The sequence below is a fragment of the Oncorhynchus mykiss genome, chromosome 3 (assembly GCF_057628025.1).
Source record: "Oncorhynchus mykiss isolate SJ-2025 chromosome 3, ASM5762802v1, whole genome shotgun sequence".
NCBI lineage: Eukaryota > Metazoa > Chordata > Actinopteri > Salmoniformes > Salmonidae > Oncorhynchus > Oncorhynchus mykiss.
The window spans coordinates 53,466,207-53,493,773 of record NC_143024.1 but is presented as its reverse complement, the minus strand read 5'-3'; the positions used below and the strand labels follow the sequence as shown (position 1 = coordinate 53,493,773).

The window sequence follows — 27,567 nt, the reverse complement described above, 5'->3', positions numbered from 1 at the left end:
TTTTGATTTTGTATTTTTTTATTGCTACATTTTGTGTGGGGGGAAGCCTGGCTTCCCTTGGCATCCATGAATACACACCATTGATTGGAGATGGGCTGCGCTTTTAGAAGAGAGTGAGAGAAAGATGAGTGTGAGACAAATGGGGAGAGAGAGAATGTGCGTGTGCGTTTGTGTGAGAGAGCATCAGGGAGAGAAAGAGGAGATGTCTCTGTGATGGATAGATAGAAAGAGTATATAGCTTGTGGTTAAAAAATGTAAGGCCATGCCGGTGCGCAAACAATTGGACATATCTCTCTTCAATTTATACCTCCTCTCAAAACACGGGTCCTTATTCTCCAATCATGGATTTCATATAATTGAATTGGTGTTGGCATTAGCTGGAGGGAGTTTTCACAATTTTTAAATTCATGACACTGAGTGTGGAGAATCGGGATGCAACCTGTCCCATTTTCTGTTCTACTCCCACAGTTCCAAAAACAATGTTTTTCTAAATGATCTACCCTTCTCATCCTCATCCCTCCCTTCCTCCCCTCCTTCCTAGTGAGCCAGTGCCCAGGGGCCTCCCTGGGGGCAACACACCTGTGGCCCATGAGGGCCCCAGTTCCCCCTGCCGCCACGTCCAGGCAGAGAGGGTAGTGCATGAAAAATGGGCTGCCAAAGAGTCATATGTCAAACCCAGGAATGCCTCTCTGCTCTGCCTCTCCTTCTCTCTTTCCCTTTCTCCAAGATCTCTCTCAACTGAGAAATAACATACAATACATAATCTGCTTAATGGTTTCATTCTGTTTTTAATTACATTTCATTAGACACCTATATATTTTGGAGGCCCCTAAGTGTGTACTAGGCACTGACTGGTTGCAAGGCACTTGTAATCAGAAAGGAATAGGCCAGGGGATGCTAACCATGAAGTTCAGGCTGATACTGCATATACTCCCCACAGAGGGGTTTAAATTCCATTCCATCTTATGGATATGAAACCATATAAACAGTAGCCACAAGTTAGTGGCAAGTGCTGCACATAGATTAGATGAACTATCCTCCCTTAGTGATACGAGCAAGTAGATTCCAAAAGGAGAGAATTTAAAGGAATGGAATCTTTCACTATCACTCTTATCTTCTAAAACATGCAGGAATTCCTCGCTCCGGGACAGCAATTACTCACACCAGCTTGTGTAGGCCTAAGTTTCAAGGCTTCCGTGCGTGCAGGAGCATGTGAGTGAATGTCTGTGTGGGTGCCTCTGTAAATGTGTGCTAGTTTATTAAGGACAATTCCACCAATCATCATACCCGCTGTATTTCTGTATTTTGAAAGTTACATATCTTAACTTGATTGCTGACATGCAAAGCATTTTGGGAATATATCAACAATGGACTAATGAAACAAATACCAAAATAGATTTTGGGTGGAGTCTTCCTTTAATGTTTTGTGTGTGCATGTGTGTGTTTCAACCATATAACAATGTGTAAATGCTTGTTTATGCTTGTTTATGCTATTCAAACCTTGTTTATGTGAGTGATCAACTCCAAAAGTCCACATTGTTAGACTATAATATTATGGAAGTACAATACTCAGGAGACAGTACCCGATAAAGTTTGACAGTATTCAACAAACATGATTCTATATAAATCATTATACCCACTGATAATCCCATAATCGAATATGTACATACACATAAGATTAGAATTGCCCTGATATAGGGTGGTTTAGGAAAGTCCCAGTATGTAGAGCCTTAAGGTAGACGCCAGTAGACGTTAACACAAGACAGCTATTTCAACTTACTCTCCTCAAATATTGAAGGTGTGGTCTGTACCTAGTGAACCATTAACCACTTTCAAGCAGTTTTTCTGTTCTGGTGAGTATTTATTAAGGCAAATAAACTAAGGTAGGGATGGCACAAAACTGCCTCAATTATATGGCTCTTTTTTTACCCTGCACTCAGGTTGTGTGGTTACATCAAGACATGGGTCAAATACATGTATCACAAACATTCAAATACCTGAGGTGTGCTTGATTCAGCTTCATCCACATGCCTGAGGTGCAGAGTTTGCACTTTTTGGGACTATTCCAATGGTTTTATTATAAGCAAAATGAAGCACACCGCATTTGCCACATGTATTTGACTCATCCGAACACTCTAAACGACTTTCCTTCTCTCGTCGTACTTCCTCCCTATCCCCCTTCTTACATTGAACCCGCTCTCTGAAATAATAAAAATATCCTTGATGAAGATAAGAAGCTATTTTCAGGCAGAGCATTTGGACATATTACAGCCCTATATCCCTTCAGCCTTACACCACCCTTGCTGTAGAAACCTAGCTACCAACCATACCAATGCCCAGACTGCCTGGCAACAAGCTACCATCCCCAAACTGTGGGGCTTTACCTTTTTTGCCAGAGATTTACCGGCATTCACACGAGGCAGAGGAACAAAGAGACTATCTGTCAGACAGACAGAGAGGCCCATGCAGAGACAGACAAATAGAGAGAGATAGTTGGCTCAGTGTACTGGAGATGTGCTGTTCTCTTGAAACAGAAGCAAGGTTCCAGTTGGGAAGGTGAGTAATAGTCTCTTGGCACACTGGTTCTTTTCTTAAGGTAGCCCCACAGAAGGGTAGCTAGTTAAACACACCAGGCAGGAGCAAATGATGCAGGATCACTTGATGGGATGGCCTGTATCGCTGGCACAGGAGCTTGAGTTTTTTCAGGAATAGTTCTGCTAAGGACACGTCTTTCATGTTGTGTATATACATTGTGTGTGTGTGTCCATGTGTGTGCATGCGTGCGTGTGTGTGCATGTGTGTCTGTCTAGGAGATATCTCGGAAACATGGTTAGGAAAGACGGAGGGATGACTATACTGTTGGCATGGTAATATAAAGAGGGCAGGGAATGTGCAGGAGCAAAGGTTGAGGTGGATGCGATTAAGAGGCTTGCTCCACAGTGATTCCAGTAGCAGAAGGTATGGGAGCTTTCACCTCCACCGGGCTCTCCTGCTCCTCCTCTTCATCATCCTCCTCTTCCTCCTCTCCAATATCATCATCATGCTCCGGGACAGCGAGCCCCGCCGGACGATCAGTGGTCAGGTGACACTCCAGGCCCCCTGCTTCTCCATTGAAGGTCAGCTTGGCCTCTACGCTCCCAGTGCTAGAGGGACTAGCCAGCTCCTCTCCTCCCTCCACACCCAGCACTTCCTGGGAATGCACCTCGGCCAGGGGCAGATCCCCATCCATGCTTCCCAGGGGAGGGATATCCACGTGGGCATGCCCGCTAGGCGAGCCTCCGGGCTGGGTTGAGTCCTCCCCTTCACCACGCATCTTCTTCACATTGAACGTCATTGGCGACACCTTGAATGAGGAACTCTTGGAGGCAGGGCTCTTTGGGTGGTTTGGTGTGAAGCTCTTCTTGATCTTCTCGCGGCTCGCTGTCGGCACAATCTTGGTGCTGATCTTGCTCATCTTTTTCTCGATGCTCTGGCGTGAGAAAGCCTTCTTCAGGCTGTCCACCTTCTTCAGACTGGAGCGCTTCAGCCGGTCTGCTCTGGATCTCTCAACGGAGGGCCGGGTTGCTCCCAGACCCAGCGTTGCCTCTTCCTCCAGGGCTTCGTCTTCCTCCTGGTGACCCCCAGCATCATCGTCGGAGGAGGACAAGCTGATGGTATGGAGACCCTCCTCCTGGGAGCGGTTGGCGTCTGTGCCGGCGACGGACGGGGCAGGCGCCGCAAGAGCGTTGTCCTCCAGCTGGCTGGCCTGGGGGGTCTTGGGGGAGTCCTTGATGAACACGCTGGAGGGGATCTCATTGTCTTCCTGAAATACAGATGGTAGAGTGTTAGGATTAGAAAGGTGGTCATGTGAAGGAATGGGATGATCACTTGAATCAAGCCTTAGGTCATGATTTATTAATCAAGTGGATTAACACAAAACCATGCACACTATAATTGTTTTTGATTGTCAAACATAAGTATCAGCATTAAAACATACATACACACTGTATATCAATAGCATCTATAATTTAGTTGAATTTACATAAATCAAACCGTGCACGTGCACTGCAATAATGAGCAGTATACATTCATCTCCAACCCTCTTCCAGAACAAATAGTTCCTACGTAATCGCAACATTTGAAAAATGACATGTATGCCATTTTTATGCTGCTATTTTTAAATTAAACTCTCATGGGAATATTTCTAACCACACATGCACATAATCCACACAAACATTCAATTCATTATTTGCCGCTGTATACCTTGGCAGCCATTAAAGGATATCAAGGTTCAAGTGTGTAACAGTTTTGGACATGTTGTGCACATCTTTTTTCAGTAAGAGCTGACCCTGGAAGAAACATGTCTCCACATGTTTCTTTTCTCTACTCCTGCAGACATCTGAGGAATTCCTACCTGTTTCTCTGCATGAGTCTCCCCCTCCCTCCTCTATACCTTCACTCTCTCCAGCCATGAAAAAAAATGTATTGCTATGTCGAGAAAAAGGGAGTGTTAAAAAGAGAGGGTAGTCAAATCTCCTGAGGTATTGAAATTACTTTGCTTGTTTGTCTTCTCTAGTCATCTTACCTCATTCTTCCTCCCCTCATTCTATGCGCCTCCATCTCCCTGTTTTTCTCTCTCCTTTTCTCTCTCTATACCTTTATGCACACACAAACACACACACACACACACACCTCCTCCACATATATTATAAGCAGCTACAGTCTATCCCAAAATGACAGTTGGTGGTTTGTCATCTGACAGCTTCCAGAGCATTAGGTACTCAAAGTACCAGTTACAGGTACCAGCCACACCCATTGATAAATGTCAATGCTGATGTGAAAGTAGGTAAAGGGTTAAGGTTTGGAATACGGTTGAAACAGAAAATAAATAGAAATAAAAAGAAGTGCCTAGCACTGGGATTGCACCCATGAGCTTCAAAACCATAGCCCACAGTTTAAACCCTGTGTCCATCCCATCTACAATGCCCTAGCAAGCCTACTAGACATTAATAGACGCTCGCTTTGCCCCTAGTGAACAGTATTGAATTGCATGCATGCACAAGACATCTCCCAATGTCCTGGGGATCTGGACAAACGTCTAACACTGTAGTTGATCTGGTGGGACCTGGCTGCTTTTTGTTTGCATGCATCTATTGCTTCACAAGTTCACTCAGGGCTCAAGATATGCCAATGTAACTTCAACTTCTACGAAAATCATGCAATTATGTCAAAAGTGGATTTACGCAAAAGTTTGAGTAAGTCAGGATTCAGTAAATGACCCAGAGTGGAAAGTAAGCGTGTGTGGTGTGTGTGTAAAGTGGTTATATTGGAAAGCCCCGAACTATCTTTGAGAAATGCATCTCCTTTGTATTTACTGTGTGTGTGTGTGTGTGTGTGTGTGTGTGTGTGTGTGTGTGTGTGTGTGTGTGTGTGTGTGTGTGTGTGTGTTTGTTTCCACTCAAGCGCACACATGCGCATGTGTGTTAGTACACGAAACTATGAGTATATGTGCCCTCCATCATTTATTACACAGCATGGAAGAATGCTGGAAGCTATAGGAAGGATGCCACACATTGCTTTTCTGACCATGTCATGTGTCAATAGGTTGTCCTTAGTGTCTAGTTAGGGACCAACCAGAAGGACAGGAACAGCCCTCCCCCATCAATCCCTCACTAACTCACCACCAATTGCACGCCCTTTCAGGAAATAACATTTTTCTTGACAGTCTAAAGGTGCCTTGAAGAGGGGCCTCTCTTTTTTTATTGAGGTGGTGACTGTGACACATTGATGTATTGTTTAAGTCTGTACACAAGTACGTTAATGTACCATGTTACTTTGAAGAAAAAATAACCTGGGTCATGTTCATTAGGACATGCAACTTAAAATGCTTTAAAATGCTGTGCAAAGAAAAAAGTAAAATTAGTGTTTCTTATTGGACAAGTCCAGGTATTCACTTGCTGAAAGTCTATGGAAAGAAACATTGCTTTGAAATCCATTAAATACATTGTGAAGCATACAGGAACGTCGGTGCGCTGGATTTTTTTGTCAAACATTGATATTTCTCCTCTTTGCACCTGGATGACCACCAAGTCTAGGACCAAAAGGCTCCTTAACAGCTTCTACCCCCAAGCCATAAGACTGCTGAACAATTAATCAAATGGCCGCCCGGACTATTTACATTGACGCAAAGTAAACAACCAATAATCATACATCACCAGCCTTAACTAAATATATGAAATGCCACTTCACCGTGAAATGCTATATTAACCTGCAGATACCAGATACCCAGGACCTTATCTGAGCCACGCACTGCGTGATTCACAGCTCAGGTGGAATTAGGCGGATTCCAAGCATGTGCAGCTTCTAGTGACAGTGGAGGTAAATCTGTCTTCAGTGTTCTGTTCTTTTGAGTTCCTCAGGATTGAGCCCAAAGCCTTTTATTTAGAGGCTCCGGCTTTAAGGAAGTGCCTCTAAACGCTGTGCGGATTCAGTTTTACTAATTTCTACATCATATGGATAGACCCATTTTATCAAAGCCTCCATTGACATGGTAATCAATATGACTGTTTATGTTGAACTCTGGTTTGAGGCAATGATTCTCACATGCACTAATGTGTATTTAATATGGATTAGGTAAATCAAGATTGACAGGATTCTCAGGCGTTCCAGGCACATTAACCTCATCCAAAATGTATTTATTGCACAGAAGAACAGCTGACCAATAGCATAGGTCAACTTTTGTACTATGACGGATAGTAAATTGACATAGGCTAGTGCTTTAGCTTTTCGTTAGGCCTACTCATCTTGTTGGCTGACCAAAAGTGGGACTCCCAAAATCACCGCCGGTTGTGATACAGCCTGGATTTGTAGCCTACTTCTTAGCTGAAATGCCTGTGAGATGGACCCAATCATGTGATGAGAATTAGCTACATCTGACAGAGCCATGTGAGTGAGAGTTGCTTCGGAGCAGTGCAGCTGGGAGAAGGGAACTATAATTATTATATTCAGCGCAAGGGCACAACAGCCACATTGGCCACAAAAGGCATGGATTTTTTTAAGGGGCATTACGGTCACACAAGGGCGATGCCACTGCAAAATTCGAGGCTTGGTGAGAATATTATCAAGTGCTTGTCAAATTGTGAATGAGAGACTGATGAAATGTGTGCAGCTTTAGACTTTTTTCAAATCATCATTAGAGTCACATCATACAGCCTTAGAATGTATTCTAATCAAATACATAGCCCAACGTTCTTATCCTAACTAAAGTTGAATAAATAACTCTAAATTAAGTATACACAATGCCTTAGGAAAGTATTCAGACTCTTGACTTTTTGCACATTGTGACCCGTTTCAGGAAACTAGGCGCATGTCGCGGGTCACTACTTCACAGGTGAGCCGTTTGAATGTAAACTTTTTTTTATTATCAAAATGCTTTTTTTTTTACAGAAATGCCTTCTCAAACATGTGAACATTCAACGTTCATTAATAACAAACTTGTATACCATCTGTAAATACAAATACAATTCTTAAATTAGCCTAGTAGGTTTAGCCACAGAAAAAGCGGCATCATTCCCACGAGCCATAATTGGCTGAGATAATGAGTGGGCTGGATATGCCGAGAAATTAGTCTGGATTGGTTTGCCATATAACCTTCTTCTGTCTATTTGACCGGGTCAGTATGTCTAGGTAATCCTGTCTAACGTGTTTTTTTTATGTATCGTCTATTGCTCTCCACTTTCTGGGGGACCGAGTTTTGAAATCAGTGGAATTAGAGTATGATAGCTAACGGGATTACATCTTCAAACTAAGGGCAACCGTGGCATCTGTGACAGAGGGAGAAGCGTGCATCCATGTATATGAGCAAGATTGTCAGGCTAGCTACATTTTCAGATATTACACGTTTCTAATTTTGTCAAAGTCATTTTAATTTCAAGTTTACACTAGCTAAAATTAGCTGTCTGGCTTCCTAGCTAACCTTATGTGTATGATCTGTGTAGTAATATTATTCGTATCTCACAGCCATTTTCTTTGCTAGGTATATCCTAATATTAGCTGGCTAACATTGAACCTGGTTGGTTAGCTACCTGCAGATTCATGCAGGGTAGTAAAGTCACTAGTTGGGATTATGGTTCATTGTTTAGCTATCTAGCTAATTACATGTCTTAACAAAAGACTCCACTATGCAAATAACCATTTCAATAGAATGTTCATGATGTCACTGCAACAACTGTTGATGGACGTAGCTGATAAATTCACTCTGGCTATCTAGTCTGATTTCAGAGAACTCTTGTCTGAGTGTGCCAGAACTCAGAATAACTGACAAATTTACAAACGCTTACCACCTGTTGAATATGGCCGGTGTCACAGTGAACGTTGGCAAAAAAAAGCATAACTAAATTGTTGCCAACAGCACAGTTGCAGTCACCAACGTTCAAGATAACATAAAAACAGCCTAACCAGCTCTGCTATGATGAGTAAAATGGTCAATGAGCTGTTGTCTCATTTTTGTCTGGAAGTAGCTAGCAAGCTAGCCAATGTTAGCCAGTTAGCTTTGGTGCTTGACTGCTGTTGTTAGGACAGATTGCTCGGATCAACCCTGCTCCTCAGCCTCACATGTGAATCCTTAAAGAGATGGGTGGGGCTAAAGCTTAAGAGGATGTGAATGATGCTGAATGGGTGTAGTCAAAGAAGAGCCCTCCAGTAGGTGTAAAAAAAAATAATATAAAATAAAAGAGGTGTACCAAAACATTCAAAGGCCATTTTCTCAAAAGTGAGGTGAAAGTTTATCAACTTTCAAAGCAGAATTACTTTCCCATTGTTCTTCAACTATGGTGTGTGGTATAACATTTTATAGCTCTGAATTTCTACTTTTATCCAATATAAAAAAACACAATTTAAATTGTTATTACATAGGACCTAATTGAGCCGGTAGGTCACATATAGCATAGCCATATCAGGGCCTAAAATAAGGACAACTCAGAGTATGGTATTCTGTTATTCTGAAGTAGACTACATTTTCTTCATATCATGTTTCTTTAGATCTGTCTAAAATAAATAATGGATTTATTGTGATTGTGTATATTAAATTGATGTATTATACTTTTTTAAATGTAGATGTTACAAATGTCTGCATCAGTGGCTTGTAGGTCATGCGTGGAAGCCAGGAGATGCTAAATATGTTTATGTTAATTAATGTCTCAATTACCGTGAGACCAGCAGTTATTTGCTTGACAATCACCATCTGTCAAAATTTCATGACCGCCACAGCCCTAGTTAGCACCTCAGGGCACAGGTCTAGTTTCAACCAGACCTCACTGGGTTAACCTGTTCTCCCTCTTTCCTTCCTTCTTGTCAACCATCCACTCCCTTCCCTCCATTTCTCCTTCCTGCTGTTGATGAAAAGAAGCAACTGTCCCCATTTCAGCGCAGAGATGACAAACATATCGAGTGCCACACCCATACTTATCCTTCCAACTGTCGCTCCGAATTCAAAATTGTATTAACATGTTCAGTGGTGACCTGTCATTCAGGGCAGGTGGGCCTGTTTAGCATGTTACTTTGGCATTAATACATGTCACATGTCGTTTTGCAAACAATGTAAAACAAAAAACAGAGTTAATAGTTCCATGCAAACATGTTCTCTTTTTTGCTTTCTTGAGCAAGCCAGCTCCAAAATGCAGGTGTTTCAGCCTAGCTCAGGGCTTTCTGTGGTGGTGTGGCAGCCAGCGGAAAATTTAGAGCGTAGGGGTTGGTAATGTTCTCTAGTTGCGGCGTGATTGGCTCAGTGCTCTGTCACTCATGGGGACACTATGTCACTGCAACATCTATGGGTAGAGTTTGAAAATGCAAGCCCCGTGGGTGCTGCCATAGATTTACATTAGAAGTGCCCATCCGAGAAGGCTCAATGTCACTGGCCACAGATAAAAGGATGTCAAATCATATTATATCTACCGTCGCTTTGATTGGACTGATCATGTCAACATACCATCCAAATCTTAGCTAGCAAGCTAGCAGTCATCATCATGAATCAAGTCGACAATATACTGGCAAATCCTTTTCAATCCTTGTCAAAAGAAGAGAAATTATGAAGAGAAATTATAGATAAAACGTATCGGTGCTCATCGAACATGGGATATAAACATTACACAACAAGTTGGAATTCGCAAAATCAACAATGAGTGGTTTGGAAGGAATCAGCAGTGCAGAGCAGTCACTAGCCTGCTATTCAGTGGAGTAACTCTGTTGTCCAAGTCTGGGTTTAAGGGTCTGTTTTCCAAGCTTAAAAGGATAAACATTCAACATGAAGGGACAGAAAAGGTTGACTACATTACCCATGCTGTCAATCCAGCATGACTTCTGCTGTGTTCAAAACAACTGGAAACTTGGAACTGGGAAATCTCAGACTAAAGTGAGTTCAAGACGACTGAGAACATGAAAAAAACTGAGCTCCGACTGGGAAAATACATTTTGAACAGTCATCCAAGTTGGGAACTCAAGAACTTCTAGAGCTCCGACATTTTATTTTACCTTTATTTAACTAGGCAAGTCAGTTAAGAACAAATTCTTATTTTCAATGACGGCCTAGGAACAGTGGGTTAACTGCCTGTTCAGGGGCAGAACGACAGATTTGTACCTTGTCAGCTCGGGGATTTGAACTTGCAACCTTTCAGTAACTAGTCCAACTGCTCTAACCACTAGGCTACCCTGCCGCCCCAACATGAAGATCACTGATGTCCTGATTCAACCTTGTTTATGTTCAGTGTTCACAGTTGTCTTGAAAATATCATGAATCCAGAGAATGACAGACCTTGATGACAAAGTTTGATGACAACATTTGCCCATGAAGGATTGCCGCGCATCCTGGCTGTTCAAGTCACCACAGCCAAGGGGAGTCCAAAAATAGCTTGTATGATGCTGATGTAATATGCCAGGGAGAGATGTATACTGCAGCTAAGAAAGTAATTCTAAGTGTATGTTGTGTAGTAAGCTGTTAGTATCCCATGTGTAATTTTGTCCCTTTTCCCCGCCTAACTGATTCTACTGTTGTGACTTGGTGGTGCACATGTAGCCAATAGCCTGTTTTAGAGAAATGTTTTAATGTAATTTTCTAATCGCTTTCATTGTTTGCTTATATGCCCCCTTTATTTATCCTATGGTTCTGACTTGGTGTACAGGGAGAATACTGTAAGAACGGCACATGTTCTGAATTCTGTCGCTGTACACTGAGATGCAGTGCCTTTAGACTGCTGCGCCACTCAGGAGCCCTACAATAATTGTGTGTGTGTGTGTCATTTACATTTTCTTTAAAAAAATGTATTGAACAAATTAAGAACAAATTCTTATTTACAATGACGGCCTACACGATCATTGAGATGCTTTTTCTTCACTAATCTAAACGGAATTGTTCCAACCCTGATCCAACAGACCTGATTATATTAACTAAACTTTGTTTGAGCAGAGCTGGATAAAACGCCTGTACACCCAGTACACTGCAGCTCTTCAGAAAGGTCCCCTGAAATAGACAGACTAGCTACTCTGAGTTGATGAAGGGGGCAATGTAAGCCAATCCTGCATACTCTTTATGTTCTTTAGAAGAAGTATGGGTGTGGCACAATAGTGTCATCACTGGCTTGATGAGATCAGCAAGGAGTCTGGCATCAACAAGCCACTTCCGTCTACGTTCCCTTTTGATACAGTGACACAACAACAACAAAAATATTTTGGATCTCAAGTCATTCAAGAGGCACACTTAAAGTACTGTCTGAGTGTGTGTGTGGGTGTGTGCCTGTGCATATGTCTGTGTATGCGTGTGTGTATTCTCGGGATTGCATTATCCGTCTAGCTCATCTAGCCTACCGGTATATTAACTGTCCTATCTCTAGGGTAATACATTAGCTTAACATTTCCCTTACACAGATTTCATAGCCTACATTTAAAACAAAGCCCTGTCTCTACAACATCAAACCACATGAAAACAAGCCATGAAACGAGGGTCTATCTATCCTGAATGCGTTTTGAAGGGGCTGCCAAATGACACCCTATTCCATATTTAGTCAGGTGTGTATAGGGAATATAACCCTATAGGGAACAGGGTGCCATTTGGGCCTCATAAATTGACTTCATGTGGTCTCTATGGAGAACAGGTGTATTTTCTGAGCCCTCCAAAAATCTACTAGGAGGTTGATGCCCATGGGGCAGCGGTTGGCACAGGTGGGTGGCACAATGAGTCAGGTGCCAACTGGGGACTTCGTCAACGAGAGGGCACCACGTCACATCAATTACTTAACACACACACACACACACGCGCGCACACGCACACGCACACGCACACACACACACACAATATTTCAGGAGAGAGGCATGGGAGGTGCTCAAAGGAAGGAGAAAGAAGACAACAGAGAAACTAAGACAAACTAAGTCTGAGTCCTCAGAGACACTTGGTTGATTGCCCTGTTATTGTGTGGTTTGAATGGATTGAGAGGAAGAAGGCTCAATGCACATTCAAACAAACGTATTAACGCATCCCCTAAAGGGATGGACTCGACACACAACTTGGGCACAAACCAAAAGTCATCTAACTCATTTCGAACGCACTTCTCTTCTCTTCTCACTGTCTCTGTCTCTCTGTATTTATGTCACTCTCTTTTTTTCTTCACCTTTTTACCCTTCCTCCATCTCAGTCCCTTCATTTCCACTTTATCTACACAGCCACCTCCTCCCCCTCCCGACATCAGTGTCATCACATCCCCTTGTCCTGGGAAAATAACAAACCTGGAGCCTCTTCCCTGAGCCTCTATCCATGGAAATTTGACTTCATCTGCATGTGCTTTGATTAGCCTGCCACAAAGCATTGTGGGATTCCACTGGGTAAAGCCCAGTGTTATGTAACATTTATTCCCCCCGTGTCACCAGGGCTGTAGGAAGGAAGGAAATGGGTTTCTGTCGTTTGGCGTTTGGAGAGATCAGCCATGTGATTGGCTGTTACCTTAGTACAACATACAGTACATGACCAGGGGAAAAGGGAAACAGGTTAACACACATGGGCACACACACTGGCAAAACAATGAACAGGGTAAACACACACATACCAGTACATGCAAGCAAGTACGCACACACACACACACACACAAAGACACACAGACACACACACTGGCAAAACAACCCCCGTCACATGATGGTTTTCTGATTGAACAGCCAATATGAACTGAGGTAAGTCTTAGCATGTCTACAGATTAGCATGTCTACTGAAGACAACTGTCATAGACTTGATATGAAGCATCCTATGTGTTATGTCACACGCATGTCAGCATTACGTAGTTTACCGTATTTCAAGTCAATACAACATAATGACTCATTATGCCTACCCATTAAGTGACCACACAGGATGGCACAACAAGTTTCAGGGCCTCTTCCCCACCCCTACCGAATGGTACAAAAAAAAGAAAAAAAAGGCATGACTGAGCTTATGCAATTACAAAAATACAATGCCCAATTGAACTCCAACCTCAAGCTGCTAATGTGCAAACCAACTCAATGCCGGTGCATAGAGTGGCATCAAAGCATCCTGTTCACATGCCAAGCTATGGGATGCCTATGCTAATCTTGTTAGCCATTTTGCATGTTGAACTTGTTCTGTTCTTAGCATTGTTTCAGGACAATGGCGTGGGCGTATATCATGGCCATTGTGTCGATAAGCAGCTATGGAGATAATACACTTTTTTTTGTCAGAGTAGTTCTTGATTGTTGCATTGTTTACTTGGACTTTACTTGGAAACGTCTATGTATGGTCAAATGTCAAATCGAAGCAGAGAACTCCAAGAATTGTCTCGAGCCCTAGTTGGTTGGAATAAAAAACAGTAAGTGGGCTATTGTTTTTGCTTTCCTCAGCCGCTAAAATTTGGACCTTGAGACTTTGTCCTGAGAGTGTGGATGAATGGCCGCCTGTAACACGGTTCAAATGTCAAAGAGAAGCAAGATAACTCACATGAATCCCATCTGGATTGAGGCCACTGAAAAATGACAATTGTTTTCTCTTTCCTAACTCTATGGCTTGGTTTGATCCCTCGCTGGTCTCCCCCAGTCACCTCTTCTCCACCAATTAGATTCTGTGATCCCTTTTAGAACAGTCACCACCTGCATGTGGAACGTAACCAAATTGCTCGCCGTGTGTGTGCGTAAGAGTCATGACACACACACTTCTGGGAGTTATGGGTCTATAGGGACTCTTTTCCTTTACCATTAATGCAAAATAAAAATGTATATCTTGATATATTAACTAAACTGTTGAATTCTAGCCCCCACAGCATACAGATGGACTTAGCTTGGTCCAAAATAAAGTATTATTTAAGTATTTATTGAATAATACAATAGCTTGGGCTCGTTTCCATTACGTTTATACTGTCCCTTCGGTGATAATGTTTCAATAGAGAAGTGAAAGCACAACCAGAGATGGGCAGTATTTCTGTTGCATGTACTTGAAATATGTATTTCAATTACTTCTGAGTATTTTGTAATTGGTATTACACTGGGCTGAACTACTGTCCAATGTATTTTGTAACAAGATACTTTCGAGAGCTGTAATTGGTATTTCAAAATACATATTTTTATAGACATTCACATTTTGTCGATCGCGATTGACTGGTCGATCTCCAAGGCATTCTTAGTCAATCGCCAAACATTTCTGTAAAAACCCAACACTAAAGCCTTGTGTTCCTATATTTCTAATTAGTCCCGCGCTGTTGGCATTAGGTGCACCCAATTCAGCTGTCCTGCACACCGGGTAGGGGAAGTGTTCCAATTTTGAACCATTTCATGTGTTTGAAGGTACAAACTCTGCCATTATGATGCTTTTAGTTCTGTTTAAAAAAATCTGAGTGGTCGATCTCAGGTTGCCTCTTGAATCAGAAAAGGTTGGTGACCACTCCTCTAAATACATGGCTCTGGTAATACCCAGTGGGCTTTGTAGTTCATTTTAGTATATACATTTACATTTTTGTCAGTTAGCAGACAGATTGACTTGCTCAACAAAGGTAGATAAACAACAACATATCATAGTCATAGCAAGTAAAACGTTTCTGTAACTGTTACTGAGTCTCACGGCCGTCAAAGGAAGTGGACCGAAGCGCAGCGGGATGAGCATACATATTCCTTTTATTTAGAAATGACGCCGACAAACACAATAAACAATACAAAACAACCGCAAAGCTTATGGGCTATTTGCCACAAACAAAGCTTCCCACAAAGAAAGGAGGGAAAAGGGCTACCTAAGTATGGTTCCCAATCACAGACAACGATAGACAGCTGTCCCTGATTGAGAACCATACCCAGCCAAAACATAGAAATACAAAATCATAGAAAAACTAAACAGAATGCCCACCCCACATCACAACCAAATAGAGAAATAAAATGGCTCTCTAAGGTCAGGGCGTGACAGTACCCCCCCCCAAAGGTGTGGGCTCCTGCCGCAAAACCTGAACCTATAGGGGAGGGTCCGGGTGAGCATCTATCCGCGGTGGCGGCTCTGGTGCGGGATGTAGACCCCGCTCCACCTCTGGCTCACCCCGCTTTGGTGGCGCCTCTGGTGTGGGGACCCTCTCCACGGGCCCCATACTGGGGACCTTCGCCGCTGGCCCCAGACTGGGCACCCTCGTTGCGGACCCTGGACTTGAGGCCCTCACTGGGGGCTCCGGACTGAAGGCCATCGCTGGGGGCTCCGGACTGGAGACCGTCGCTGGAGGCTCCGGACTGGAGACCGTCGTTGGAGGCTCCGGACTGGAGACCTTCGTTGGAGGCTTCGTGCCATGACTCCTCACTGGAGGGTTCGTGCCATGGATCACCACTGGAGGCTTCATGCCATGGATCATCGCTGGAGTGGAGAGACACACAGGAGGCCTGGCTCTGGGAGCTGCCACAGGACTCACCAGGCTGGGGATATATACAGGAGGCTTAGTTCTGCGCGCAGGTACAGGAGACATACTGGAGGCTTTGTCCTTGGCCGAGGCACCGGATACAATGGGCCGTGGAGGCGCACTGGAGGTCCCCAGCTTAGAGCCTGCACAACCCGTCCTGGCTGGGTGGTTATCTTCACCCTGCAAATGTGGGGATGCTGGCACAGAATGCACTGGGCTGTGCAGACGTACCGGAGACACAGTGCGCAGAGCCGGCGCAGGATATCCTGGGCCGAAGAGACGCACTGGAGACCAGGCGCGCTGAGCCTGCAGCATCCATCCTGGCTGGATGCTCACCCTAGCCCGGCAGATGCGGGGAGCTGGGATGTAACGCACCGGGCTGTGAACGCACACTGGTGACACCGTGCGCTCCACCGCATAACACGGTGCCTGACCAGTCCGACGCTCGCCACGATAAGCACAGGGAGTTGGCTCAGGTCTCCAACCTGACTTTGCCAAATACACTGTGTGCCCCCCAACATTTTTTGGGTGGGGCTGCCTCTCGGGCTTCCTTGCTAGCCGTGTTCCCTGATAACGCTGGGCCCCTTTACCAGCTGGCTTCGCCTTCCTCTCTGCTTCTATCTGCTCCCACAGCAGGCGATCCTTTCCGGCCAGGATCTCCTCCCACGTCCATGATCCCTTGCAATTCAAAATGTCCTCCCACGTCCATTCCTCCTTACCACGCTGCTTGGTCCGTTTGTGGTGGGAAGTTCTCTCATGGCCGTCAAAGGAAGTGGACCAAAGCATAAAAGTGGTGAGCGTACATATTCCTTTTATTTAGAAATGACGCAGACAAAAACAATACAAAACAACAGTGAAGCTTACGGGCGATGTGCCACAAACAAAGTTAACTTCCCACAGAGAAAGGAGGGAAAAGGGCTACCTAAGTATGGTTCCCAATCAGAGACAACTATAGACAGCTGTCCCTGATTGAGAACCATACCCGGCCAAAACATAGAAATACAAAATCATAGAATAACTAAACATAGAATGCCCACCCCACATCACACCCTGACCTAACCAAATAGAGAAATAACATGGCTCTCTAAGGTAAGGGCGTGACACTAAGAATGTTTTTGCTGTTTGGGCTGGCTACTTGCACATTTATTTTTGTATTTAAAAAAAAATTCAATTTAAGGGGATTTATTGGCATGGGAAACATATATTTACATTGCCAAAGCAAATGAAATAGATAAACTAAATTGATACTTATAAACAATAAATACTTCATGTCAACCTCTCCTTGTGTTTTCATTTTGTCTAATTGTGTCACGACTTCCACCGAAGTTGGTTCCTCTCCTTGTTCGGGTGGTTTTCGGTGTTCGGCTTTACCGGTTTTCTAGCCATCGTAGATCCATTTTTGGTTTTCCATTTTTTTTGTCTTGTTTTCCTACACACCTGGTTCTCATTTCCCTCATTAAGTGTTGTGTATTTAACCCTCTGTTCCCCCCCATGTCTTTGTGTGGAATTGTTTGTTTGTAGTGCTTGTGCACATTTGATACTGGTGCATGTCGGGTTTTGTACCCATGATGGTTATTTTTATGTCGTTGGTTTTGTATTAAACTGCTCCGGCTATTACCTAGTTCTGCTCTCCTGCGTCTGACTTCACTGGCACCAGTTAGGCACGCCTTTACAAATTGCCTTCAGAAATTGCGTTCACATACCTCCTTCCCTTTTTCTATTCCTGAACTTTTCTTTTTAGCTCTTTAACTCTGTCCACCTCTCTCCGTTGTCTTCTTTCTCTTTAACTCTCTATTTTCCACCTATCTCTCTCTGTCTCTCTCTCTCTCCTACCCTCATTCTTTTTTTGGACTCTTCTCTCACCGTAGCCTGTTCAAAAAGAGGGAGATTAACAGAGGAATGAACCACAAAGGGAAAATAAGAATGATAACAAAGGGAGGAGCCACAGGGTAAACAAACATATTTGTTCATTTAAGTCTGCAGGTCTATCTGGCTCCACAGACAGGGACAGACATATTAGGTGTCATGACAGAAACAGGATCATGTTCAATAGATTAGGGCACGCAACATTTTTTAGATTTTTGTGGATTTTGCAACAGAAAATGAAAATGAGTGATAGTCCCTCCCTGTTTCAGTCTGTTTTTTTCAGTTTGGTGACTATGAACACAACACAGTGTTGGGATTGAAGGCCCACATTCATGTTGCGGAAGCTGTCACTGAACAAAACTCATCCATGCACATCGGGGGATAAGGAAACAAAAGGCTTTGTTGTTTGAGAGAGAGACAAAACCAAAGTTATTGGAAGGAGAGGGTATTTGTACGTGAGCCCTGCCCACTGAAACATAACACCTTTGAGATGTGGGTACACACGCACGCACGTACGCACGCACACACACACACACACACACACACACACACACACACAATTTATGGCTATACCCTCAAGACAGTTTTGGTTTTGTGCTTGGACCTGTGGAAATAGATTTGCTGTTTAACATAGACGCTGTAGAGTTGACTATGCATACTTTGAATAACATATGTACTAACGTCTACACTATATCATGTATCCAAATGAAGATGCTGGGGTGGGGTTCACACTGCTTTACTAAAATTCCATTGGTCAATACAGTAATGTAATACTGTAATATATGACATTTACAAAGCAGACACTTTTATCCAGTCCACATATTTTCGTATGTGACCCCAGTGGGAATCGAACCAACAACTGGTGTTGGTAGTGCCATCCGAACTGAGTCACTTACAGAGCCACTACAATACATAAGTACAATACAATACTGGAAAATACAATATATGATGATTATAATACTGGTGGAAGATGTATGATTCCATCCCAATGAGCATACCACCCTCCTTCAGGGCATGGATGAGGCATGCAATGACATCATTCCAGATCTTTCTCAAGCTTGGATTAACAATAACAAACGTTTTTTTCCCCAGGTGGATGAACAACGAGAACATTTACTGCAAAGTTTGAGAACCTATGGCCAAAATGCAAAGTAGTGCCTGCTAAACATGTTTTTTGGGGCGGCAGGGTAGCCTAGTGGTTAGAGTGTTGGACTAGTAACCGAAAGGTTGCGAGCTCAAAGCCCGGAGCTGACAAGGTACAAATCTGTTGTTCTGCCCCTGAACAGGCAGTTAACCCACTGTTCCTAGGCTGTCATTGAAAATAAGAATTTGTTCTTAACTGACTTGCCTAGTAAAATAAATAAAAAACATTGATTCTTTAATTTGTTTCATTTGATTACAGTACACCTATAAATAAATTATAAATTATATCTGAACAATACATGTGTTTTTGTGTCAATGATTGTGAAAGATGTCTTTAATGATCACACTCAACATGCACAGCACTGACTGATGATTGGCTGAAATAAATTGATCCTAAGAAGATTGAGGGAGCTGTTTTGTTAGACATCAGTGCAGCTTTTGATGTCATTGATACCAACAAATTGCTGAACAAAATGTAGGTGTTATGGATTTGCATCCTCTGCCTTATTATGGATTGGGAGTTACCTATCTAATAGAACACAGGGGGTGGGTTTGTTAATGGAAGCCTCTCTCATGCAAATTCATTTGAGTGTGGTGTACCACAGGGCAGCCCGCTAGGGCCATTATTGTTTTTACAAATGACCCCCCACTAACCTTGAATAAAGTCTGTGTGTCTATGTACACTGACAACTCAACAGTATACATGATGACTGCATCAGTAAAACAAATAACAGACACTTAACATAGAGCTCCAGTCAGTTTTAGAATGGGTAATTAGCAATAGGCTAAAAGCTACATTTTTGGGACAAATCACTCGCTGAATGCTAAACCTTGTTTAGATCTATTATTAAATAATGTGGCTATTGAGCAAGTTGAGGATAGTTGTTGTAATCAGACTTTGGATAGTAAGCTTTCATGGTCAAAACATTCAAACTCAATGGTTTCTAAAATGGGAAGAGGTATGTTCATGATAGGGCGTTGCTGAGGCTCTTCACATCTGAGTCGACCAAACAGGTCCTACAGGCCCTACTGTAGTTTTGTCGCACCTGGACTACTGCCCGGCTATGTGGTCAAAGAAGGACATAAGTAAATTGCCGTATCGGGAAACTGTCAGTAACTCAAAGTTGAGGAGAGATTGACTGCATCAGTACTTGTCTTTGTGCTAGGTATTGATGTATTGAAGGTACCGAACTGTCTGTTCAAGCAGTTGGCACACAGTTCAGACATTCATCGGTACAACACAAGACACGCAACCAGATGTTTCTTCACATTCCCCAGGTCCAGAACAGAGGCTGGAAAACACACAGTATTAAATAGAGTCATTACTTTATGGAACTCTCTGCCACCCTAGGTAACTCAAGCTAGCAATAAAACCAGTTTTTAAAAAACTATTAAGGACTGTGAACACTGCCATTTTATATATTTTATAATTTTATAATTTTATAATTTTACTATGTATTAGACCTAGATATTGTTTGTACGTACTGATATGTAGGCTATGTGTGATGTTTTAAATTGATGTATTTCAGTCCTTGACTAATAATGTTCTGCACTATATATTATGTCTTGTTTCATGTGGACCCCAGGAAGTGTAGCTGATGCTTTTGCAGCGGCTGATGGAGATCCTAATCCTACGTTCAAGAACACAAAGAAACAGGGCTACGTTCAAGAACACAATGAAACAGAACACAAGGTTGACTAAGAAAATAATTACAGAACCTTACACTTGTAGTGTATTTAAGCTTTTAAAAAGCTTCTAAAGTTCGGAATTTCTCATTTAAAATGTCAGACTTGATTTGCAATAATGAAAAATGTATCAATCGCTATAAAAATGTCAAATAATTATAGTCACATAACAATATATATTTTTTTGTAATAATAATATTTTCCTGCTGTGTGAAACTGGCTCAAAATAAGGTATGGGATTTGTACCTATCCAGTCACTTAAACAGTAGTGCTTATTTCAAGGAAACAAGGAGGGAAGCGTGGATTTCTAAGTATTTGGAACATGGTCTTTAAAACCTCTTGGAACTACCGCTCTAGGATCCGGGAGAATTGTCATCAACTGACACTAATTAGCATAACGCAACTGACAAAAAATATTACTAGAAAATATTAATATTCATGAAATCACAAGTGAAATATATTGAAACACAGCTTAGCCTTTTGTTAATCACCCTGTCATCTCAGATTTTGACATTATGCTTTACAGCCAAAGCAAGACAAGCATTTGTGTAAGTTTATCGATAGCCTAGCATAGCATTATGCCTAGCTAGCAGCAGGCAACCTGGTCGCGAAAATCAGAAAAGCAATCAAATTAAATCGTTTACCTTTGATGAGCTTCGGATGTTTTCACTCACGAGACTCCCAGTTAGATAGCAAATGTTCCTCTTTTCCTTTTAGCCGAAATAGCTCCGTAAGTTCTTCACGTTTGGCTGAGAAATCGCCTGGAAATTGCAGTCACGACAACGCTGAAAAATATTCCAAATTAGCTCCATAATATCGACAGAAACATGGCAAACGTTGTTATAATCAATCCTCAAGGTGTTTTTCAAATATCTATTCGATAATATATCAACCGGGACAGCTGTATTTTCAGTAAGACCGGGAGGAAAAATAGCTACCTCTGTCTATTACGCAATAATTACTCTGAGAGCACTCAGCCGGCCACTTACGCAATGTAGTCGTTTACGCTCATTCTTCAACATAAAGGCGTGAAACTACGTCAAAATGCTGTAGGCACCTTGGGGAATACGTAGAAAAAGGAATCTGGTTGATATCCCATTCCCTGCTCAATAGGGACGCATCGGAACGCAGAGCTTTCAAAACATGAGTCACTTCCTGATTGGATTTTTCTCAGGCTTTCGCCTGCAATATCAGTTCTGTTATACTCACAGACAATATTTGTGTATATATATATATATATGCATATTCTAGCATCTTGTCCTGACAAAATAGCCCGTTTACTTTGGGAACGTTATTTTTCAAAAAATTGAAATAGTGCCCCCTAGTTTCAAGAGGTTCAAGACTGATGAGTTGAATCAGGTGTAAAAAAAATGGAAGAAAAAAAACTGTGTAATGCAGCTAACTGGCCCTGCCTTATCCTGTATAAAGAACTTTGTTAAATAATCCCTAATGCTGTGAAGATCGACGGTGGAGACAGGAAGCAGGTACAGTAAGAACATTTAATAAACTACGAACATGAAACAGGACAGGAACAGCGTCTGGACAGGGGACAAAGTCACAACATCAATGCTGACACGGGGATGAAACAGAGGAAACAGACAGATAAAGTGGAGGCAATCAAATAATGATGGAGTTTAGGTGGGTCCAATGAGGCGCAGGTTCGCATAACAAAGGTGACAGGTGTGCGTAATGATAGGCAGTCTGGCCACCTCGAGCGCTAGAGAGGGAGAGGGGGGGCAGGCGTGACAAATACAGGTGCTCACTCACTGCCACCAATGGTGACAAGCCTATAGACCTTTGGTCATGAGTTCTGTGACAATGGCAGTAAAAAGTCTGTTAGCTAACAAAATAAAACTGAATTAATTAATGCATTAAAGCGGCCTACTGAACTTTTCAATTTGATTTTTTAAATATATGGTGCCAAAGTGTTTCCCTTCTTACTTATAGAATGCAACGGTTCAAGTATAGTATGTTAGTTAAAAATAGTAATGACTGTCACGTATACTACCTCTCCGGCACACGAGGTTACCAGGGTGCTCATTATTATGCACACCTATCACCATCGCTACGCACACCAGCACCTCATCAGACTGACCTGTGCTCCATCACCGGCCTGGTTACCTTCCCTACATATGTCACTCCCTTTGGTTCTTTCCCTAGGCGTTATTGTTTCCGTTCCAGTGTTCATGTCTGTATGTTACCTGTGTTTCTTGTTTTGTTCTATGTTAATTTATTTATTAAAGCTTCCCTGAACTTGCTTCCCGACTCCCAGGGTACACGTTACAGAATAACGCCTCCCCAAAGGGAAGCATTAGGGAGTGTTTTTTTTATTTTATTTTTTAGTGTAGGTGACGTCTGATCCGGTTGTCGCTAACGGAGCAACCTGGGAGGCCTCAGCTGGCTTTTCAGGCTTCCATGCCTCAGCCAGCACATCAGTATTACAAGACCCGGTTGGCCCGTCAAGCGTCCGTTGCCGAGTCTACCGAGGAAGCCTCAGCTAGCTCGACAGGCTTCCATGCCTCAGCTGGCTCGACAGGTTCACAAGACTCAGTAGGCTCGGCAGGCTCCCATGCCTCAGCCAGTTCGTCAGGCTCCCATGCCTCAGCCGGCTCGTCAGGCTCCCATGCCTCAGCCGGCTCATCATGTTCCTGCGCATCAGCTGGCTCGACAGGTTCCCGTGCCTCAGCAGAATTTATTTATTAAAGATTCCCTAAACTTGCTTCCCAACTCCCAGCGTACACGTCACAATGACAGATAAAATGTGAAAGATGAAAGATCCCACAACTTCAGCCATGCGTTCTCCAGCACGAATACACTGTAATACAAAATTGCTTGAATCAAATGTGTTATAGAACGTCTTTCGACGAGGCTGTGTATTGTTTTAGTGATGCAGCATGTTTAGTTTGGGTATGAAGTGTGGTATCATTCAATGCATTTGGATTTAAATGTGTTTTGATAGTGTGTGTGATAGAAGGCCGTCACTCTTGTTGTCACTCCATGCCTCTCAATGATTAAATGTCCCATAAACACTAATGAGCTCTCAGAGGACTTCCCTTCCCATACCGTCTTGCTAATCCTACTACTTATCTTGAAAGTTGCACACATGCATGCACACACACGGACGCATGAACACAAACACACAACAGACAGCACACACAACAGATGCCTGCACACATGCAGGGACGCATGCACGTGCACGCATACTCATGCACAAACACACACACAAATGTGAACTGCCCAGCAAAGTGTGTTGCATACCACGATTGTGTCACTATCCCTGTTTCCCATTTTAATATAAATGAACGTTTAACCTCTTGCTAATCCAAGACCTTTCACCTCCCTTAAATCAACAATTTACTTTGTCACAAACAGAAACTAGCACATGACATTGAAATACTTTTCTTCCGTGGCTGGGAAGGGAAGAATATGGAGACAGGAAAAGCGCTGGAGCACAAACACAAACAAACAATGGGCCAAATTGCAGTAATTAAGGACTACAGTTTCCCCCGGCCTCGTTAAAGCTTGTTACGTAGAGAAAAGCAGCCGAGCGGCAGGGACCTGTCAGCCTATCCATGGCAGCGCTGGTCAGTGCTCCTTTGGCCCAGAGCGGTGGATATCTACTGAGCGCCCTTAGGAGCGGCATGGCGGCATTTCCACCTCGGGTGGCATGTACAGAGCAATGTGTGTTCTCAATTAATACGTGGAGAAATCCGTCAGTCAGAGGGGAGACATGTTCTAGGCCAGGAACAAATAAGAGACAAAAGAGAGCTCAGGGGCGTGGTGTTAGAATTGAAATGCCTTATCGGTGAGTTTGTGACTCATAGCGTGTTCTTTGTATAGGTGTGTGACAGAATGGCATCCTATGATGGTTTCTGAGAAAGGAGGAATAGCTGCACGTTCAAATGATAATGATAGGTGGTTTGTGGCAAGGCTGCTCACATGCTTAGGGTTAATTGGTTCAGGAACAGCCAGCGGGAGAGAAAGAGAGAGAGAGATTTACAAAGAGAGAGGACAACTGTAGAGAAACACAGAAATACACAGAAAGAACAACTATAGGAAATACCTGTGGATCATCAACTATAAATGCACAACCATTAGACTAGAGTCATGCAGTTTGAGCCAATGTGCAGTATTTGCACCTGTTGTTATTGAACAACAGCGGTAGTACCTGGGTAACCAGATAAGACCATTTCCTAGGAGCTCTTAGGACTTAGCCTGTGTCAATATGGCTCACCCTTTTCCTAACTGAACACATATCGAGCCCTATCCAATCATTAGAGAATATACTGGCTACACAATGATTCAGTATATTTGGTATAATGGAGCTAGGACTGAGCAAAGAGTAAGGTTGGGAAACACTATGCAAATACTATTAAAATCACCTGATTGGCCTCCCGGGTGGCAGCGCTAGCTGTGCCACCAGAGACTCTGGGTTCGCGCCCAGGCTCAGTCGCAGCCGGCCGCGACCGGGAGGTCCGTAGGGAGACGCACAATTGGCCTAGTGTCCTCTGGGTTAGGGAGGGCTTGGCAGGTAGGGATATCCTTATCTCATCGCACACCAGCGACTCCTGTGGCGGGCCGGGCGCAGTGCACGCTAACCAAGGTCGACAGGTGCACAGTGTTTCCTCCGACACACTGGTGCAGCTGGCTTCCGGGTTGGATGCGCGCTGTGTTAAGAAGCAGGGTGGCTTGGTTGGGTTGTGTTTCGGAGGACGCATGGCTTTCGACCTTCGTCTCTCCCGAGCCCATACGGGAGTTGTAGTGATGAGACAAGATAGTAATTACTAACAATTGGATACCACGAAATTGGGGAGAAAAGGGGGTAAAATAAAAAAAATAAAAAAATAGAAATCACCTGATCACACCTTTTATGTGTTGGCTCAGCATGACACTAATAATGCTAAAGTTGTGGGTTCAATTCCTATACATGTTTATATTATACTATTATAGATTTATTGTTGCGTTATATATACCGCACCTCCAAAATTATTGGCACCCTTGATAAAGACGAACTTAAAAGATTGTATAAAATAAATACTGAGCTATGTTGTATGCTCAGAAAATTGGGAAATTTCAATTTGATTATCACAATTACTAATATAAATATATTTTGTGTAAGAAGTAATACATTTTTTAACTTCAGAGGAGGACAAGCAAGACAAAGTCATTCAATGTAAATGCATAAATCTAATTTTACTACATTTGAGATCATTATGCATAATGGGTGTCCTAGAGTATTACCCTCTTTGAACCACACACACACATACACACACACACACACACACACACACACACACACACACACACACACACACACACACACTCCCTCTCACTCTCTCTCTCTCTCATATCCTATGGAGTTCTTCAAAACACCACTCCCTTTATACTGTAGTTACATTTTCCCACCATGAACTAGAGAACCTGAGGGGGGCAGAAACTGTACACGTAATTCTAAAAGATCTTAAAACACACCTTTTTAGCTTTGCTTTTCAGTGCTATTTAGTAATTCAGTTTTATTGTTGTTCTTTTGTTTTTTTATCCTGTTGTTTGTTGTGTTGTAAATATGAACATTTATTTTTTAATTGCGTTTTATGTTTTTTTTCCTGTGAAGCACATTGCATTGCATGTCTGAAATGTGCTGTATTAATAACAATTAATTTGATTTGATAATCCTGCTTCTCCCCCTCACACACTTTCACATAGCTGCCAAGGCCCATTGCAGCTACACAGAACGCAAACATACAGAGTAGGCTGCACTCTTACATACCCTTGCATTAACTCCCAAAGTGCACACTAGCTTTCACGCACGCACGCACGGACACACACACACACACACACACACACACACACACACACACACACACACACACACACACACACACACACACACACACACACACACACAAACAAACTATACTTTCAACATTCTCACAAACCTTTCTGACATTCTGTTCTCCCGCTCACACAATTGACACATATGCACACAAACAAACAAATACGTTTAACACGTTTAACATTCTTCCCCCTTCTTTTTTCACAACCCCTACACAGATAATGAATAAAATATCTCAATATTCTCTCACCCTCACACACTCACAACCCCCTTCCCCATTACACACCCTTACACATTCCTCGCTTCTGCTTTTCCCTTATTCCCCTTACACAAAAGCTCATCCATCCAACCCATCCCTCCATCCGCCCCTCCATCCCTACCTGGAAGATGAGAACTTTGAAGTGGTTCCTCTTTAGCAGGTGTCCATGGTTGGCCTCCAGCCGCTTCACCTGTGACGCCTGCTTGTCCAGCCGCTCCCTCACCTCCTTCATGTGGGTGTTGACCTTGTGTGAGCGCTCTAGCAGCTTGTTAACGCTGTTGGATGTGCTGGTGTGGTTCTTGGAAAGGCGGGTCACGTCACCCTGGACCCCTCGTACGGCTCCCTCCAGGTCGGCCTGACGCAACTCCATGCGCTGCTGGTTCTCCTGCACTGCCTCCAGCATGTTGACCAGCTTGTCGAGTAGAGCCACCACTGTGATGGCGCTCACCTGGTCCCTGGCAGTGGGACTGGTGGGACTTCCAGGTCCGAGGCTCCCAGGGGTTTTCAAGCCCAGCCTGGAGAGGGTGTTGGTGGGGGACGAGGGAGCTGGGCTCGGGCTGAAGCTGGACACCAGGAGGTCCATGTTGTCTTGCTGTGCCTGGTACTGCTGGGGGTTGACCAAAATGCTGCTGCTGTTGCTGCTGCGCTCGGCGTGCGATGAGTCTTCTCCCATGGCCACAGAGTGGTGGGGTTAAATGTCCTCTTTTGAAGGGTTTAAGTAAGTTAGAGGGCTAGAAGTGGAGGGAAATGTGGACAGACTTGTTCTGAGATGTGAAGAGTCTCTGTCAGTTAGTTGACGTTGTTGTTGTTGCTCCAGAGAAGGACTGAGAAGGGAAGAAGGATTCTCTCCTCTTGGTTATTTTGGTGTCCCCTCCCCTTTTTAATTTAATTTT

At 43.2% G+C, this 27,567-nt stretch overlaps 1 protein-coding gene across 1 annotated transcript; it reads right to left on the bottom strand.

Moving 5' to 3' along the window:
* On the bottom strand, positions 1-27,389 carry LOC110519972 (caveolae-associated protein 2). Its single transcript, XM_021596901.3, has 2 exons — positions 26,796-27,389; positions 1-3,802 (listed from the first exon to the last, which is right to left on the bottom strand). The coding sequence occupies exons 1-2, from the start codon at positions 27,345-27,347 to the stop codon at positions 2,921-2,923; spliced, it is 1,434 nt and encodes a 477-aa protein (XP_021452576.1). The 5' UTR covers positions 27,348-27,389; the 3' UTR covers positions 1-2,920.
* Positions 27,390-27,567: the final 178 nt, after the last annotated feature.